Here is a 17,348-nt window from a genome sequence, read left to right on the forward strand (position 1 = left end):
GAAAAAAAAAAAACACGTTAAGGAAGTTAAAGCTTGGACTGGAGAGGAAATACTCTTTGGAACAGGCAGAAAACGGAGATGATTTTATTATTAAGCCCAAATGCCAACCTGCCCTCCTCTGAACACAGCACATAAATGGTTTCAAGAAACATCTGTAGGAAGAGGATTTCTCCCAGCTTTGAGCAGGACTCAAGTTCATTGAGAACCCGCTGGAAACGCTGAGTTACCTACAACACCCCACATCCAGGGCTGTCTGGCCAAAATCCCTGACCATCCGGTTCAGCGACTGCCTCTCTCCTGGCAAATCTGTTTTCCTCATACTGAACCTAGATCTGTTTGCCTACGGTTTCCAGGCTGTGGCCCTCCATCTGATACAAGAACAAGTCAGATCCGCCTTCCACAAGACAGCCGACACACCCTCAGATGTGTGAAGGCGTTATCATGCCCCCAGCTCTCTCTGCCCACCAGAAAACCCCAGATCTCTCTCCTGTGGTTCTATCAACCACCCTTTGAAGGCACGTTTGGATCTTGTTCTGCTTGATCCAGTGACAATAAATCCGTGTATCCTGAGAAACAGAACACTGGGCTGAGTGGTGTTTTCCAGAAACAGTCTGAGCATGATTGTAATATAGGGTACTTCTAGGTCTATAGCTGAGAATCCCATTAGCGAGTTTTAGCGGCAAATCTCAATGCCTAGTCAAAGTGAATTTATAGTTAATTAAAGGCTTATGTTATTATCATAATTTTTAATCTCCTTGGAGCTATTTCAGTATTTTGATTTTTCAAGATCTTTGAGGACCCTGATTCAGTCGTTAACTGGATTTGAAAATTCCCTTGTAAACATCTTTGATGATAATTGCACTCAGGGACTTCGTCCTGGAAACAAACACACACCAAATTGTTAAGTAAAACAAGGCCGGGGGCCAAGCCCAGCAGCCTGCTTCTAGAAACGGCTCCCTTGGCCGATGTCCAGCCATCCCTTATCACCCGTCCAGCGACTCCATCTCCTAACTGCTGTTGAACACATCACTTTCTGTCTTGGCCTAAGTTGTTTTGCTAAAGTCCCAACTCACTGCATTTTCCTGACCAACCAGTCTAACAATATTGTCAAAGAAAGCATAAGCCCGCTCTAGAGGGATGCTATTCTCGGTGAGCCCAAGAGTCCCCGCGATAATTTCATCTTGTAATAGGAGCACAAACTTTCAACAATGAAAGCACAGTTTCTTCTGGAACCGACTCTCCATGCGCCTCCTGTAATTTTCAGAGTTCATTTTCTTGCCCCTTGGAAGGTGCAGAATGAGACTCACTGCCTTCACCTCCCAGAGCCTCATCCATTTTTTATGATCGCTCACAACTGCGTGATACTGGTCGGCAGTCACACACGTCAGGAGCCTCAGCCCTCTGGGTCCAGAGAAGCCCGTGTGCCTAAGAGATTCTGCCACTCAGCCAGCTTCTGCTCTGTTTTGCAGGCCATGGTCTTATTTCCCATTTCAGTAGGAAAGACACTCTTCTTTGTTTGCTTGCTGTCCCTGTTCTGCAAGGGGGCCCCGAGGACAGGCCTCGGCCACGTCCCTGCTACACCCTCAGGTCCTCGTCCCAAGTGCCTGTTCACTCAAACACACAACAGATCAGAGCAAAGCAGGGGGGCAGTTGTTCTGCTTGTACTGCCATGTGTCACCTGGAAGCCACTGGCTCCAAGGGAACGTGCATCCCCAGATCCCGCCGCAGCCCGTCTGAGGCCAGCGGGATGCATGTGGGTCCCAGAAGGTTGTCACAGCTCTTTCCGGTTTCCATGTATGCACTTTCTTCCCAGCTTCTGTATGTAGGATTCAAAAACCTAACTTTATTTAAGAATTCCCCTGGAACCTGTATTTTTCATGTTTGTGCTTGCTTTAGAACCTAAGTTGTGATTGCTCGGTCAGCATGGCTTTCTTAAGAGACCCCCAACTCTCTTGCAGTAGCTTCCACTCCTGAGAGCCTCACGTTCTTTAGCCCGATCCACCCATCGGGAAGCTCGGACGTACGGTCCGTGTTGTCACTTTGTAGCTGACACTGCGTCCTGTGCAAGGTGCCAAGGACCCGCGAGCAGCCACTACCCCAGAGAAGTCCTGTCTTGGCCTCTCGGCAGCTTGCCAGGGAGCTGGTAAGCAACAGTGGGGGTGGCGGGAGAGCAGAGAGCTCCGAGCTTCAGGTTCCAAAGTGTTGCCTCGTCCCAGAGCGTAATACAATCAATAAGACTCATCCTCTCTAAGACGTAAGACACATGCATGTTCTGGGTGAGTTCATGAGTTTGATCTTGAGTCAATGTTCAGCCCTAGATGGGTGTCTGACTTTCACCTCTGTTTTGATAAAGGGGTCTTAAGTTTGTGAAGAAGAGTTTTATATTTACTTTCAAAGGTAGTCAACTTGCAGTAAATGTACAGTGGTGGGGAAGGAGAGCAAATCTTAGGCAGCTTCCCTTTGCAAGAGTGAAATGGAAAAAGAGAGGGACAGAGGCAGAGACTGTGTGACTTGGGGGAAGGGGTGAGGTGTGTGGAGTGGGTTGCAAGATGTATACATTTAATAGCTAAGGGAGTCTAAAGACCAATCTTCATTATATGCACCAAACGGCCATTTAAAACAAGATGATGGGTGCGTAAGTGAACAAATTTAGTGGTCTTAAATAATTTTGTTACCCTTCCTAGACCTCACTGTACCTGGTTAAAAAAAAAAAAAAAAGGGCAGGTAGTGAGTTAAGTCATTTTTAAGACTCTCCAATTAGAATTGATCCCAATAGTAACACCCAGCAAGAGACCCCCAAAGTCGCTACTGTGAGAGGTTTATGTTCATTCCACTGAACAAAACATCAGCTGCAACCCCATTCATCCAAATCACCATTTGGAAATAAAATTTGGTCAATCTATTGGTTTGTTTTATTGTCTAAGCCCCCCTGACCTAGTGCTTTGAATATTCAGTCCCTGCATTCGTCCAAAACAATCCTACTCTATTTGGGGGAAAAGTAATGGTGGATGTACGGGGCTCTTTGCTGAGCGATGCCTGTTGAGCCCAGGGATGGCAGTGCCACAGGGCACTCTACAGAGAAGCAGCCCAGAGCATGTCTGGTCCGTAGCTCAAGGACGCGAAGCAAGGTCCCGGCAAGGTGGTGAGGTTCCAGCAGAGGCAGAACGGTGAGTTCTTCAGAGAGGCTAATGAGGTCAGAGGTGAGACCACCCAAGGAGGCAGACCTGTACAACACAACTTAAAACCTGCTGTAGGTTTGGTCGTTTCTCAAGTGAGTTTAACACAGAATGACCATATGAGCTAGCAAGCCCACTCCTAGAAATACACCCCGCAGAAGTGAAGAGAGTGCTGAAAGAAAAACTTATCCATGAATGTCCATAACAACACAACAGCTAGCAGGTAGAAACAATGAAAGGACAAACACAACGTGCCAGAGTCATAAAGGGAACACTATTCAGCCATGAAAAGGAACAAAGCGCTAACACGGGCTATGACATGGATGAATCTTGAAAATGCTGTGCTAAGTGGAAACAGCCAGACACAAAACGTCAAATACTTTTTACTCCACTTCTATGAAATGTTCAGAATAGGCAAGTAGTCCATAGAGACAGAAAGCAACTGAGTGGTTTTTAGGGGCTGTGGAGGAGGAAGGAAGAAAAGTGACTGCTTTTAGTGGGTATAGTTTCCTTTCGGCATGATGAAAATGTCCAGGAATACGTAGTGGTGATGGTTGCACAAAACGGAATGTGCTAAATGGCAATTAATTTAATGACCATTAAAATGGTCAACATGATCATGCCTGGTCTTGCCACTTCTATTCGTATAGTACTGGAAGTCCGAGCCAAAGCAATTAGGCAAGAAAAAGGAATGAAAGGCATCCACTGGAAAGAAGTAAAATTGTCTCTGTTTGCGGATTACATGATCTCATGTATAGAAAACCCTAAAGACAGCGCACCAAAAAACGGTAAGAATGAATAAATGAATTCTGTAAAGTTCAGAATACAAAATCGATGTACACAAATCAGTTGTGTTTCTATGCACTAACGATGAGCTATCTGAAAGAGAAATCAAGAAAGCAATCCCACTTACAACAGCAGCAAAAATAATGAAATATCTAGGAATAAATGTAACCTAGGAGTCTAAAGACATGTACACCGAGAACTATAGAATATTGATGAAATAAATTAAAGAAGGTATGCATAAATGGAGAGACAGTCTGCGTTCTTGTGTCAGAAGAATCAGTATTGTTAAAACTGCCCTAGTATCCAAAGTGATCTGCAAACTCAATGTACTCCCTATCAAAATTCGGGTGGCCTTTTCCATAGAAATAGAAAAAATTAACTCAACATGGATTAAAGACCTGAAACCATAAAACTCCTCCAAGTAAACATACTTGGCTCCTAGACATTGGTCTTGGCAATGATTTTTTGGATTTGACACCAAAAGCACAGGCAACAAAAGCAAAATTAAATACACGAAACTACATCAAACTACATCAAACTAAAGAAAAATAATCAATAAGATAAAAAGGCAGTCTACAGAATGGGAGAAAATATTTGCAAACCACATATCTGATAAGGGGTTAATATCCAAAATAAATAAGGAACTCATATAACTCAACTGGAAAAAAGACAACTAATGCAATTTAAAAAAGGCCAAAGGCTCTGAATAGACATTTTCCCCATGACGACATACAGATGGTCAGCGGGTACATGAAAAGTGCTCCACATCACTAATAATTGGGGAATGCAAATCAAAACCGCAATGGGACACCATCTCACACCTGTTAGGATATCTTATAAAAAAGACCAGAGATAACACATGTTGGCAAGAATACGGAGAAAAGGGAACCCTTGTACACTGTTGGTGGGAATGTAAATTGGAACTATGGAAAACAGTACAGCAGTTCCTCACAACATTAGAGATAGAACTCCCATCTGATCCAGCAATCTCACCTCTGTGTATATACATCTGAAGGGACTAAAATCAGTATCTTGAGGACGTATGTGCATTCCCGTGTTCATTACAATATTATTCATAATAGCCGAGACATAGAAGCAACCTACGGGTCTGTCAACAGATGAGTGGATAAAGAAAATGTGGTGTGTATAACTGACTCTTGAACAACACAGGGGTTAGGGGTGCTGATACCCAGCACACTTGAAGTTCCATATATAACCTCTGAACCCTCAAAACTTAACTACCAATTACCAATAACACAAACAGCTCATTAACACATATTTTGTATACAATACATATTATATACTGATTCTTACAAGAAAGTAAACTAGAGAAAAGAAAATGTTAAGAAAATCATAAGGAAGAGAAAATACATTTATAGTATTTATTGAAAAAAAATCCAAGTTTCTGTGGTCCTGGGAAGTTCAAACCCGTGTTGTTCAAGGGCCAACTGTACGTGTGTGTATATATAAAATGGAATATTATTCAGCCATAAAAAAGAGACATCTTGCCATTTGTGACAACAAGGATGGAGCATGGAGGCATCACGCTAAGTGAAATAAGACGCAAATATGGTATGTGACATCCAAAAATAGGCAAAAGAAAAGTCAAAGTCATGGAAACAGAGACTAGAATGGTGGTTGCCAGGGGCTGGGGGTGGGGACACGGGGAGACGCTAGTCAAAGGGTACAGATTTCCATTTATAAGATGAGTAAGTTTTGACGGTCTCTCTATAGCACGGTGACCACAGTTAAGAATACCGTATTGCATACTTGAAATGTGCCAAGAGGACAGAGCTTAAGAGTTCTCGCCACATACCTGAAAAAAGATAACTGTGAGGTGATGGGTGTGATAATTAACTTGGTGTTAATCATCTCCCAACGTATACGTATATCAAATCATCCCTTCGTATGCTTGAAAACTACACAATTTCATTCATCAATTATACCTCAATACAGCTGGAAAAAAGAAATTGGTCAAATGGTAAATTTCATGTTAAGTGTATTGCACCACATTTTTTTCTTTTTTTTTTTAAGTCAAAAAACCAGCCAATCGACGTAACCCAGGGCTGCAGCCCAGTGAGAGAACCTGGGCTGTCCGAACCAGGCCCACCGCCCTCTCATCCTCCCTCTGGTCAGGCTGTGCTGCTCCTGCCTGAGCTCTCCTGCCTTCCGACAGAACGGAGAAACCTGCAGAGCGCAAGTGTCAGCGTAATATAAATTACGGCGAGGGAAAAAACAGAAACAACGTGATGCATGGCCAAGGATCTAAAAGAGGAATGTCCACCATTGTTTGCGATTATGGATCACATCACAATCTAATAGCAATTTTTATTTAATCAATAATTTCCATGCTGAACAGACAGCCCTGTTACAGAGAATCGACAGGCAGGTACTGATAGCGCCAAGCCTCGTTATTAATCTTTCCTCCGCCGGCTTATCAGCCAAACTAGCGTAAAAGGCACCACCAAGATGGATTTCAGAAGCCACCTTTCTCCTCTTGCCCCTTTTCTCTTCCTCTCTCCCATACCATATCGCATAATGTAGACTCCACATTTATTTGAGGACCCTGGGGCTTGAGTGGCATAAAAAGGCAGTTCGCATTAAGCAATTTCACAAATCAGTGGGACCTCGACCATCGCTCAGGGTTGGCCATTATAGGCTAATAAATCATACTTTCTCTTTGAGTTGTCAATCGCCAAAAAGCTTTGTACAAACGTTGGCATCTGTAATTCCGTAAAGGCTTTTCATCTTGAAATAAGATGCTCTAGACTGATAACAGGAATAATCCTCTCTTGATCAAGAAAAAAAAAATCTGCATTTTAGCAATTAAAGCTCCTGCCAGAAGCCAAATGACTCAGTACTGAGACTCCAGTGAAGTTTATCTCCACCGAACATAAGGAGAGTACAGCCGGGGTTGTGTTGTATTTGCGGCAGGACTGCTTTCTCTTGGCCCGGGAACTGCGCCATCTCTCCCCAGGTGGGACAGGAGAGGAAAGCGTGAGAACTTTCGCCACCTCGTAGAAAAGCCACTGCGGGAGACGTGCGCCTCCTCAACCAGGGCTCTCCTGCCTGTCCTGGAGAGATCACTCGGCCGAAGCACACAGGCTAACACCCCAAGAAACAGGAGGTGTATGAAGGTGTTGTGGAGGGAACAGGTGAGACAGGACTGGGCCTCCCCAGCGCAGTTGGGGGAAGCTGACGGATGACGGCAGTTTTGTTCTCCTAATCGGGAAGACATTTTCAGAGCCTCAGATTATGCATTTGTAACTGGAAGAGAAGGCACACCCAAAACCAAAAGAATGAAAAAGACAAATGTTAATCATCACAGGAGAGCCGTCACTAAGTGGGCCCTAAAAATGTGAGTAACATGGTAACATCTTCTGTAAGTCATCAGAGATCATTCTCCAACGACCCTGCCCAGCCTGCTTTACAGAGACAGGCAGAGTCTTGGGGCCCTTAGATAATGGGCCCGGGGCCATGCACACAAAATACAGGGGTTCTATGGGCAAAGCCACACTCCAGGTGCTCAGCTGGCAGCCCGGAAGCTTCTAACTGCTCTCCGAAGGGCATCTATGACATCCACATGGGCCACACACACTCACTGTGAAACATCCCCAAACCTTCCTCCCAAGTTTTAAGAAATAACTGAACATAATTTCTACTGCGCCCCCTTCAGGACATCGCTAGTACAGCCTCTGGGGCTCTGCAAAGCTCAGCCCCATCTTTCTCTGGCTCACACTGGCTCACGCCTTCCTCGCATCAGGAACATCTGATTCTCCTCACTCCACCTAGACCAGAAGTCAGACTCCCAGCGCAGCAGGCGGGTCCCAGGAAGCCGTCAGTCTGGGCTTTAACCTCGCTTCCTATGGCCCTCTGCTTCCACATCGGGGAACGACTTACCACTCTTCAACCCCAAAAGCATGCAATGAATCATTCTGTAATTGTATTTCTAATCCCACAGAGCGTCAAAAACCCCAGCCTTTTATTATATTAGCTCCTATCAGAGATAAAATTCTCCAACACTTTCTGCTTCCGTTAACTTCTTCCTGCTGTTTTTTTCCACACGGAAACCCCAACACCCATCTGCAATGGTCTTTCTCTATTTAAATCCACCTGTTTTTTCAAGACCATGTCCAAACCCACCAGACTTTTCTCTCGTGACCTCTTCTGCAACTTCACCTTACCTGTTTGCCTGTACCTCTCTGGTCCTCCCAATGTCTTTGCCCATATATTCGCCTTATTCGCAGACATAAAAGATGTATGTGTCCGGTCTTGTTCCCTCCTCTGGCCCTGACCCCGACCCGGACCCGACTCTGGAAGTCTGACCCACGTGAGGCTTTTTCCTTCTAACACTATGCCTGCAATTTGTGTATTGGCCACCAGGTGGTGCCGACGCATCGTCCACGTAAAATCACCAGCCCGCACAGGTGAGTGTGTGCCGCCAAGTCAATGTCATACTTACACACTTTTTAAAAAATTTTGATGAAAAGCCTCCTTAATCTCTCCATTCTTTAATTGGATCGATAAGTACTACTTCTCTTAATTCTTCCTTATTTTTGAATATATACGAGATTCCTTATATATGGATGTATGCATGAATATATGATCTCATGCTATCCCTACCAAAAAAATAAAAGTAAAAAATAAAAAACCCTGTGAGGAAAGTAGGGTGGGTATTAGTATCTCCACTTTACAGATGAGAAACTGAGGACTGAAGCTATAGACTGACTTACTCCAATTCAGAAACTGTTCTCAGCAGATGTAGAAATCAAAGATAAATCCCCCCACCCATCACTCGCTGATTAATGTTAGTTTTACTGGTAATTGGCTGGGGTGGGGAAGGGGTGGCTTACATTTAAGGCCTTGGCCTCTTTTTTAGGGATACACCACTTACAGCTCTTTTGCCAACATTAATTGTTCTAGAAATGAAAAAAAAATCATCTATGGCAGTATTCAGCTAATCCCAAAAAAAGCCTAAATGTCCCTGAATCTTCAAAAAAGTCCTTGTGTTAGAAAATTGCTTTCTGTTTCTGGAGTTCTGTTTTCTGTCAAAGCAGGAACCTGATCTCCATGCTTGCCATGATCTCAGAAGCTGAAGTCTAAGTGACTTCCCTTGGTCTGCAAAAAACAAAAACAAAACCAAAACAAAACAAAAAACCCCCAAAAAACCCACCCCCAAAAACAAACAAAAAAAAAAACCCAAAAAAACCCAGTGATGGAATTCTTCACCAAGACAAAGGACTTGGCTGGTTATAGTCCTTGCTGAGAAATACTGAGTGCCTAATGTAACAAATGTGACTTTAAAATTAAGCTCTGCCAATCTGTATACACACACACAAGGGCACATACACACGTGCACACATGCAGAACACAGGTGCACACACACCAATACACCCGTACATGCATACACACAGAAGCACGTCACATAAATATATATTAAATAGCCTTTTGTTAGAGGCTAACAAGTTCAGCTTTTCCTTGGAATTTAAAGATTCTATAGCACTAAGGAGAAAATGTATCTTAAATTCCAAATACATTTTTGTTGTTACTGTTTTCCACACTGCCAGAGGAAAGATTTGGGACAGAACAGGGACAACGTGGGGAGAAATGATTGGTTGTTACCATGGGGGCATATCCCTCCTGGAATCTAGCAGGCAGAAGTCAGCAGGGCTGCTGGCCCTCCTACGACAACGCAAAGGTTGGCCCTCACAACCAAGGATTCGCTGCCTCAGTGTGTCCAGGGCGGGAAGCCTTGGTTTCGGGTGCCCACCAAGGAGAACTTTCAGAAGGACATCGGGACAAAAGAACACAAAACAGCATGGGCTCTGAATCTCGACCCTGCATAAGCGAGAATAAGGAGGGATCCAGACTGTAAGGAACAGAGTTGGAGACCCCGCTAGTCCTTCTCTCTCGGGGGCTCACGAACCAAGGGTCTGGTCAGCATCTTAAGGCAATTATGAATTTCATGGTGACACACCAACCCCAAAACGGCTTGAAGAGCAACCTAAGCCACGTTCCTAGAGGCAAAGTTCATGAACGCAGCAGCTGGTCAATGTCTGTACACTTTCACTTTCAGAAAAAGAATCACTGACATTTTCTTGAGTATAATTTTTCACTCAACTGCCCCAGCTGTTTTATGAAGGAAATACTATCACCATCCTTATTTCAGAGGGAAGGATGGGAGGAGTCCAGGGTAGAGAGCAGCAGGCTTTGAGCCCAGGTCTGCCAGCTTTGACATGTACCTCGTACTGTCGCAGGAGAACAGCGGCGAGCCCGAGGATTCTCTCGGATCTGGTGCTGTTTGTTCTTACAAAGTCACGATCACCATCATCGTCATCATCCTCGCGCCTCAAAAGTCGACCCCCATGGTTTGCTCTGACCTTAACTATTCCCACGTATTTCCCAGAGGCCTTTTCTAATATTCTTATGGACGTCTCCCCTCGTCTAAGCCCCCACTATCTCAACTCTACAGTTCTGGCTTCAGTATGTCCTGCCTCATGTGCTATTCACTCCGTGCTTTTCTGTTTCTGTGTCTCCCCCTTTCCCTGAGAATGACTGGTCCCGGATGGTCAGGTCTAAGCTGTGCTGGCAGTGAACCCACCACGAAGCTGGGGCAGTGGGCAGCACGCAGAGGGCTCCCAGCCGTCTTCGGTGAGGAGCTGAGCGAATGCCTGATCTGCTAACGTCAGCTCACCCTTCTCCCGATAGACAAGAAGACACACCGCTGGCAAGGTGTGCTACAGGCAAGTGCCTTTCCACGAGGTACGCAGCCCAGCCCGAAGTAACCGTCATTCCTTCTTGTATAAAGTGGGCCCGTTGAGAACATTCCAGGGAATCTTACCTAAAGCAGCATTCAGAACCAATTCAGAGGAAAATCCTCTCCAAATGGCAGAAAGAGTTACTTGGCTAAAAATTCTGAAGAAGTATTCTGCGGGGGGGTGCAATGAAACATTTCTGGGGTACCCTACAGCAGAACAAATTTAAGAAAGTAACTAACACATTATTCTGTACCAGTGACAGCTCACTCAAAATATTGATATCTTATTCTTCGTTCAAGGGGTAAGAACCCTTAGTAAAGGGGAAATTTTAATAATTCCATAATCGCTCAAGTAATTAATATACCATCTCCTAGAAATATTAAATATAATTATTCTGGAGGGCACTTAATCTACAGGGCGGAAAAGACCCGGAAAAAGATGGTATGGGACTGCCTTCTCCAAAACCCCACCTGGGGGCAGCCATCCATAACCGACCCAGCATCCCCACCCCTCCCCACCTCCCCTACTGCAAGGTGGGGGTGCTCAGCACAGCACCTGGTGGCTGCCTGCCAATACGTGGGCACGTGAGAGGAAACCAGAGGACTATTATTTCAAATCTTTCACTTGCTTTTACTAAAACTGAGGTCCGAGGAGGTGAAATGGCTTGGCCAAGTCCTATCTATCAGACCTACACTGCGAAGAATGGGGTCCCCACCTCAGTCAAGAGCGGGTTCAGCAGCAATGAATATAAAATAAGCCTTAGACCGACAAGCAGAAGGCACAGACCCAATAGAACCCCTCCCCTCCCCTCCCTGACTCAACCCTGCAAAAACAAATACATACAACAAAGAGAGAAGAGGCACTCTTTTCAACCCTCTGTCTGTTTCTCATTAGGCTTCCTGTATTCGATCTCCCTTTGGCCTTGGATGTTGGGAAGGGCATTTATTTTCACGGCTGTTTCACAGTATGATAAGTGAGAAAAGAACGTTCTGGAAGGTCAAATGCTTCCAGGGAGGTCATCCCAAGGGTCAGGGCAGAGAAGGAAGGCGCTGCCACTCAGAATCCCACTGGCCCCGGGAGCCCACATGGCCCTCCGCACCCCCCACTCAGGCTCTCTCCTGAGTGTCTCTACGGAAAGTATTTCTGCAGGTGCAATTCAGTCCCTAACTTTAAAAAGAATGTGACCCTTGAGGCGCAATTGTCAAAGGACGGCTTTGAAGTTTGTGGTTCTTAGCCTGCATTTTACATGCAGTATTTCCAAATAATTAGAGTAACTAAATTAACTAGCAACTCCATGTAGGAAAAAGAAGATCAAAATCTCCACTCATTCGTTCTACGTTTTATGTGCACACAAAACTAATTTCTGCCTCGTATCTGAGACCCCTATCGCATCTTACACTCAATTTTCTCTTAGGTAAGGATATACAATGCAACTTTAGCAAAAGGATCAAAATTAGATGGAAAACATTTAAAATGCAAATTTGGGATCATGGTATTAATATGAAAATAATGTCTTTAACACATCCTAACTTCCCTGCGTTTCTACAGATGCACCAATCCTTCACAGATTAGATGTGCCTTCTTTACATCTAAATCTCTAGGATATTAAAAAGAAAGCCCTTCGTTTCCATGCTATGTCCAGAATCTGTTTTCAAACAGCAGCAAAGGTGATTAGGACTGTGTTCTTCTGATAAAGGAAACCACAGCCTGCTTTAGAGAACAAAATTCGCAGCATATGAAGGCATTTAAAATCCAAGTAGGTGGTAATCACTCTACAAAAAGGTGAATTTCTGACACCAGGCTTAAAAGATACAAACGGAGCACAGGGACTTACTTGAATGCCACCTGGTTGTAGCTGGGACTAATATGAACACAGCTCACGTTCTCTGCCCTTCGACCTCACTGGCAGGAGACGACACCCCCACCTGCCTAAGGCCCTCTCCGCACTCATTCTGCTGGGGAGGGCGTGGGGAATGAAACTGTTAGAAAAATCATTGGATGATTTTCAGACCTTAGGAAAGAACGTTCAATGTATTACTTCTAAAGCAGAAAGAGAACTGAGTCATCACTGAACTAGAGGGCCAAGGACTGCAGTGATACCGACAACAGGTGGACATTAGAGACGGTGATGATACTACTTTGATTCCTTCGGGTCCCAGTAGTGACGGCTGCAAGCGTCACCAGCCACCGAGCAGTGGGGACCCACACTGAGGTGCACATTCTTCCCATTTATTCCTTCTCCTCTTTCGAAGAAGCCTCTCAAAAACATTGATGAGGTGCATCGTGTCATTCAGAAACAACACACGAGGTTTCGGAGAACCTAGGACTGACTAACTTGGGCTCATGCTGTGTATTATTTCAGACGCCTCGACCCTCCTAGAGCCGAAGAGGGACTGAGTTCGAGGACAGAAGGAATGCAAGCGGCAAATGGGTCTCAGGAAGGTTTGGAAGCCTCTCTCATCCATGAAAGAGGCCAGGCCAGAAGACAGAAGTTGAGTTTTTTTGCATGCCAAAAAGAGCCACAACAAAACCAGAAACATGTCGAGAACCGATATTCTGCCACTTTCAGAAATGAGTTTAAATTTAAGATTTGTATATTTTGTAATACGCCATGCACAACAGCGAAAAGAGCTAATTAATTTGGAATCGAAGGGAAAATGTGGACTTTTCAACTTATTTTGACGCGTTAGAACACGTGCTTTCAGATGCCAAGGGAAGAAAAAGGGTTTGCGTCTTGACAAATCAATAATAAATTCAGTCTTAATCAAAGGTTCTTTGAATTCATTTTTACACCGGATCTCCTTCTTACTCTCTTGTTCCGTTCTATTTTAACTGACACCAAGAAAGGGACCAAGTATAACAAAAACCTGGTTAACAAAAATATACATCTGTCTTCTTAGCTTCTGGGCATAGAAGTAAATTTATGACAAATTTAATACTAGCTCAAGAGTAACGAAGCCCAATTATAATTATCTTGCTGGGAAGAGAAATTAATTAAACGTCCCCGTGATAAAGACCCCACAGGAAACCTAGAATAAACACACGCCTGGCGGAGGACAGGCGCTTGAAATAAAGGAGAGAAGGGAAAGGCAATGTTTAGCCCGTCTGTTGGGACAGTAATGGGACGAGGTCATCTTTGCAAGAGAACACGGAGCGCATTACGCTGGAAAGGAGACTACCTGGCATGCAGAGCCCGCCGAGTCCCTAATTCTCCTCTTCAACTTTGTGATTTGCTAATGTGAAACACATGTCTCCCTTTTGCACCAAGTTCAAATGACTCTGGAATTCCAGCCGTGCAGCTCAGCGACTGAGCCAGAACAAGGGGAGAACTTGTCAGGATTTAAGAGCTTTCAGCAAAGCCCTTCAATTGCAGCCAGCACCCTATTCCACGGAAGGATATCAATTATAGATAGTGACTTGCTTTAGCAGGCAGTCGGGACTGTCAGACACTAGATAGACAGCCATGAAGAATCATGAATCTTTCTATTAACTGTAAGAGGGGGAAAAAGAATGGGTCATGGCTATAAATAAGGCAGAGCGTCAGGATGGTTTAACACCTTGCCTCTTGGTCGCATGTAGCATGAAAATTCAACTAATTCACAAAATGTCTCTCCAAGGAGAGCCACGGGCACGGAAACAGTTAAGACTTCCCTCCGTCCTCAAAAAAGTGGGGTTTGCAACTGGTATTTTTTCCACCTGCCACCAAAATAATTAGGTGGACGTGGAGCTGTGCCTTCAACCGACAAAAAATAAAGTGCCCGTGCTATCCCGGGCCACTGCTGATGCCACCAGATAGGCCCACGACAAGGAAGGCACTTGCATGACATGCAGAGTAAAATCGACTTCAACGCACAAATTTGGAACCTCCACACGTCAGGGAACGACTTCAAAGGTGGAAAATAAGTGACAGGAACTAGTGTTTTTATTTAGGTTGTGGCCAAGGTTTAGCTTTCCTCCACTTAATGTACATAATTTATCTCAGACTGAAATTCGTATCATGAAAGTAATATATTGGATTTTCTCCTAATCCTGACATGAATTCCTTCTAGCTGGTTTGGAATCCAAAATCTCCACTGTACGTAGATTCGTTCAGAGTTTTTACGATGAGACGCGCAACGCGGTGGTCAGTTAAGTTGATCGTTTAAGCAGATTTACCTCGAAAGTACTTGGATCTCTCCCCTAAAACATCATCACTCCCTAAAACCTTTCGCCACTGAGATCAAATACACCTACAAGAGTCACTGTCTCTTAAAAGGTTAAAGAGCTACCTCGAACCTGGTCTCTAACGAGGAACACGGTTCCTTTGAAAGGCAGACTCCGAGGAGCTCCCGCTCTGTCCTGCATCTGGCCACAGCTGGACCATAATCACAGCCCTGCTTGGAAACTACAAGGACTTGTCCTCAGAAAAGGCACCAGGAGACGGTGTCGCCTTGCAGGATGACATGTCCAAAAGCAAGCAGCTCTGGCAACATCTCGCTCACGATGCCAGTTTTCAGGCACACGATTCCCCTCCGTCGGTGGTTCACTCGCTCCCTCACGAAGGGTGTCCCTGGCAGACTTCACTGCTCGGGAATATCTGCCTGCACTAAAAGAAAAACTCCGACCTTTTTCTTCCCCCCTTTGGTAGTACCCTGTCTGTGGTTTCCATTAAAAGTCAGCAAGAAGAAAGGGCCATTAAGGAAGGCTCGGCTTAAAAGTAACACTTGCATCAAATTAAAGAGAAAGAATCGAATTAAGTTCATGGAAAAATCTGGAAATACACCTTAATTAAAAACATTTGACTTTCTAGGTTTCTTGCTGTGCTGAGAAATCTGTAATTCTTCTCACTCAATTACTAGGAGACATGATTAAAAAAGAAATTGGGGGGGGGGGAACGCTGCTGATGTCACGTTAACTCCTCAAAACATTCTGCCCCTAATGGTTCGCAAATCCTGGCAAAGCATCTATTTAACACTCTCCCGTGATGGCAACATGTGGAATACAGCACAGAGGAGGAGCCGAGTTGCAGACGACAGACGCCCTGGAGAAGCTCTGCGGCCGGTGAAAAATAGGGGATGTGTCAGGAATTGTATAATTTTAGCGTTTAAATGGAGAAGGGTTATCAAGAAATATGGATCATCGAAAATGAAAAGTTACTCTAAAAGAAGAGAGAATGGGCTGAGTGTGTGCGGTGTGTGTGTACGGGGTGGGCGGGCAGGGACTCACGAGGAAGGCTGCCCTGTCAGATCTTCTGTCACAGTAAACGCGGATGAACTGGCCACACGTAGCAGACCGTCCCTAATGCCCCGATGGGACCCTGTGGTTGAGCACAGGGGTGTGTGAGCCTACGGGTTTCTAGTCTTGATGATCGAGAGAGAGACCCTTCCACCTCAGTTGCTCCCGGTCCCCTCTGCTAGGGAGATTCCTCCGGCATGAGAGAAAGTGCCAAGTCAAATGGAGCATTGGCAAAGGAAACATGCCTCATCAGGTCCATGCACGTGGGTGTGGGGCGTGCACTGCGTTATTGGAAATAAACCCCACGGGGGCCACACTTCTGGACCTGGCATAGTAAGATGAGGTGTGGATCTCAGTCTGGCCATGCCGCAGGTTTCAAAAAATACACGCCACTGAACACATATTAAAATACACATCACTTTTTCCATGGAACTACTCGCCCTGCGAGGGTTGGCCTTCAGTCAAGAAACCGTGCTAATGGCTTCCCCAAGCATCTACCTGTCTCACACAGAGTACTAACTGCTGCCTAAAATAGTGGGTGGGTCGTTGGACCTTGACGGTTTGGAAGAAGAAGGCAGAACAGAAGAAAAGCAATCTCCCACCTCTACGATTTTTTTCTACTGTTGCTGGGTCTAGCAGAGGAGACTCAAACTTGGTTAAAAGGTTAATAATAATTCATGTCCAGCTTACTATTACTCAATAACCATCAAAGACGCGAACTCAACATGGTGTTTTCTGGCTTACAGGATCAGAGTCATTACGCTCTCTATTGAAGACTTTATTGAATTTTACACTAAGCTTTAGCTGACTGAACAGGTCAAGCACCATGGCTCAGAGTTTTCTTTATTCTCAGAAAGTCATAAAGCCCTCTCCAGTTTGCAACGCTGCTAGCTAAGAAACTTGACTCAGCGCGGGGTCAGGGAAGCTGACCCCACAGAAAAGGTCACATAGCTGCAAAGCCCACTCCCCGCAGCCCCCCCACTTACGTGCACCAGCTGCTCCTGGGTGTCGAACTCCCGCGTGCAGCCTTCCCAGTGGCAATTGGTCTCATAGATGACTTCAGGCTCCTGCTTGCTTTCGTCTTTGTCCCCTTCCTCCTTCACCAGGGTTGTTCCTTCCGGCTGTTCCTGGGGTGGGGGAGGGGGGCGAAGAGAGGGAGAAAAGATCAGACACAATGGAAGGACAGATGAGAGAAAGGGAAAAAAAAAAAAAAAAAAACCCGGATTGCATGGGTCTTTATTCTGCGGCAACTTTTCAGGGAAAATAAAATAGAGCCAGGTCTATCAGTTGGATTTGGTGAACATTTGTGTGCCTGTTTTCCAATTTACCAAATATATCTTTAGAGGTTGTTAATGTGGGATTGAAAACAACTGTCCCAACCGTAATGACGATAAGAAGTTGAGGCCAAACTTTG

At 45.0% G+C, this 17,348-nt stretch overlaps 1 protein-coding gene across 1 annotated transcript in view; it reads right to left on the minus strand.

The window, feature by feature from the left end:
- Nucleotides 1-17,348, minus strand: part of LOC103674694 (transcriptional activator GLI3) — a 249,333-nt gene that overhangs the window by 44,674 nt on the left and 187,311 nt on the right. Inside the window, exon 9 of the mRNA XM_040644426.1 lies at nucleotides 16,921-17,061. Coding sequence (XP_040500360.1) covers nucleotides 16,921-17,061 — 141 coding nt within the window. The remainder of the gene's footprint in view (nucleotides 1-16,920; nucleotides 17,062-17,348) is intronic.

The sequence above is a fragment of the Ursus maritimus genome, unplaced genomic scaffold, assembly GCF_017311325.1.
Source record: "Ursus maritimus isolate PB19 unplaced genomic scaffold, ASM1731132v1 scaffold_3, whole genome shotgun sequence".
In the NCBI taxonomy this organism is placed as follows: domain Eukaryota; kingdom Metazoa; phylum Chordata; class Mammalia; order Carnivora; family Ursidae; genus Ursus; species Ursus maritimus.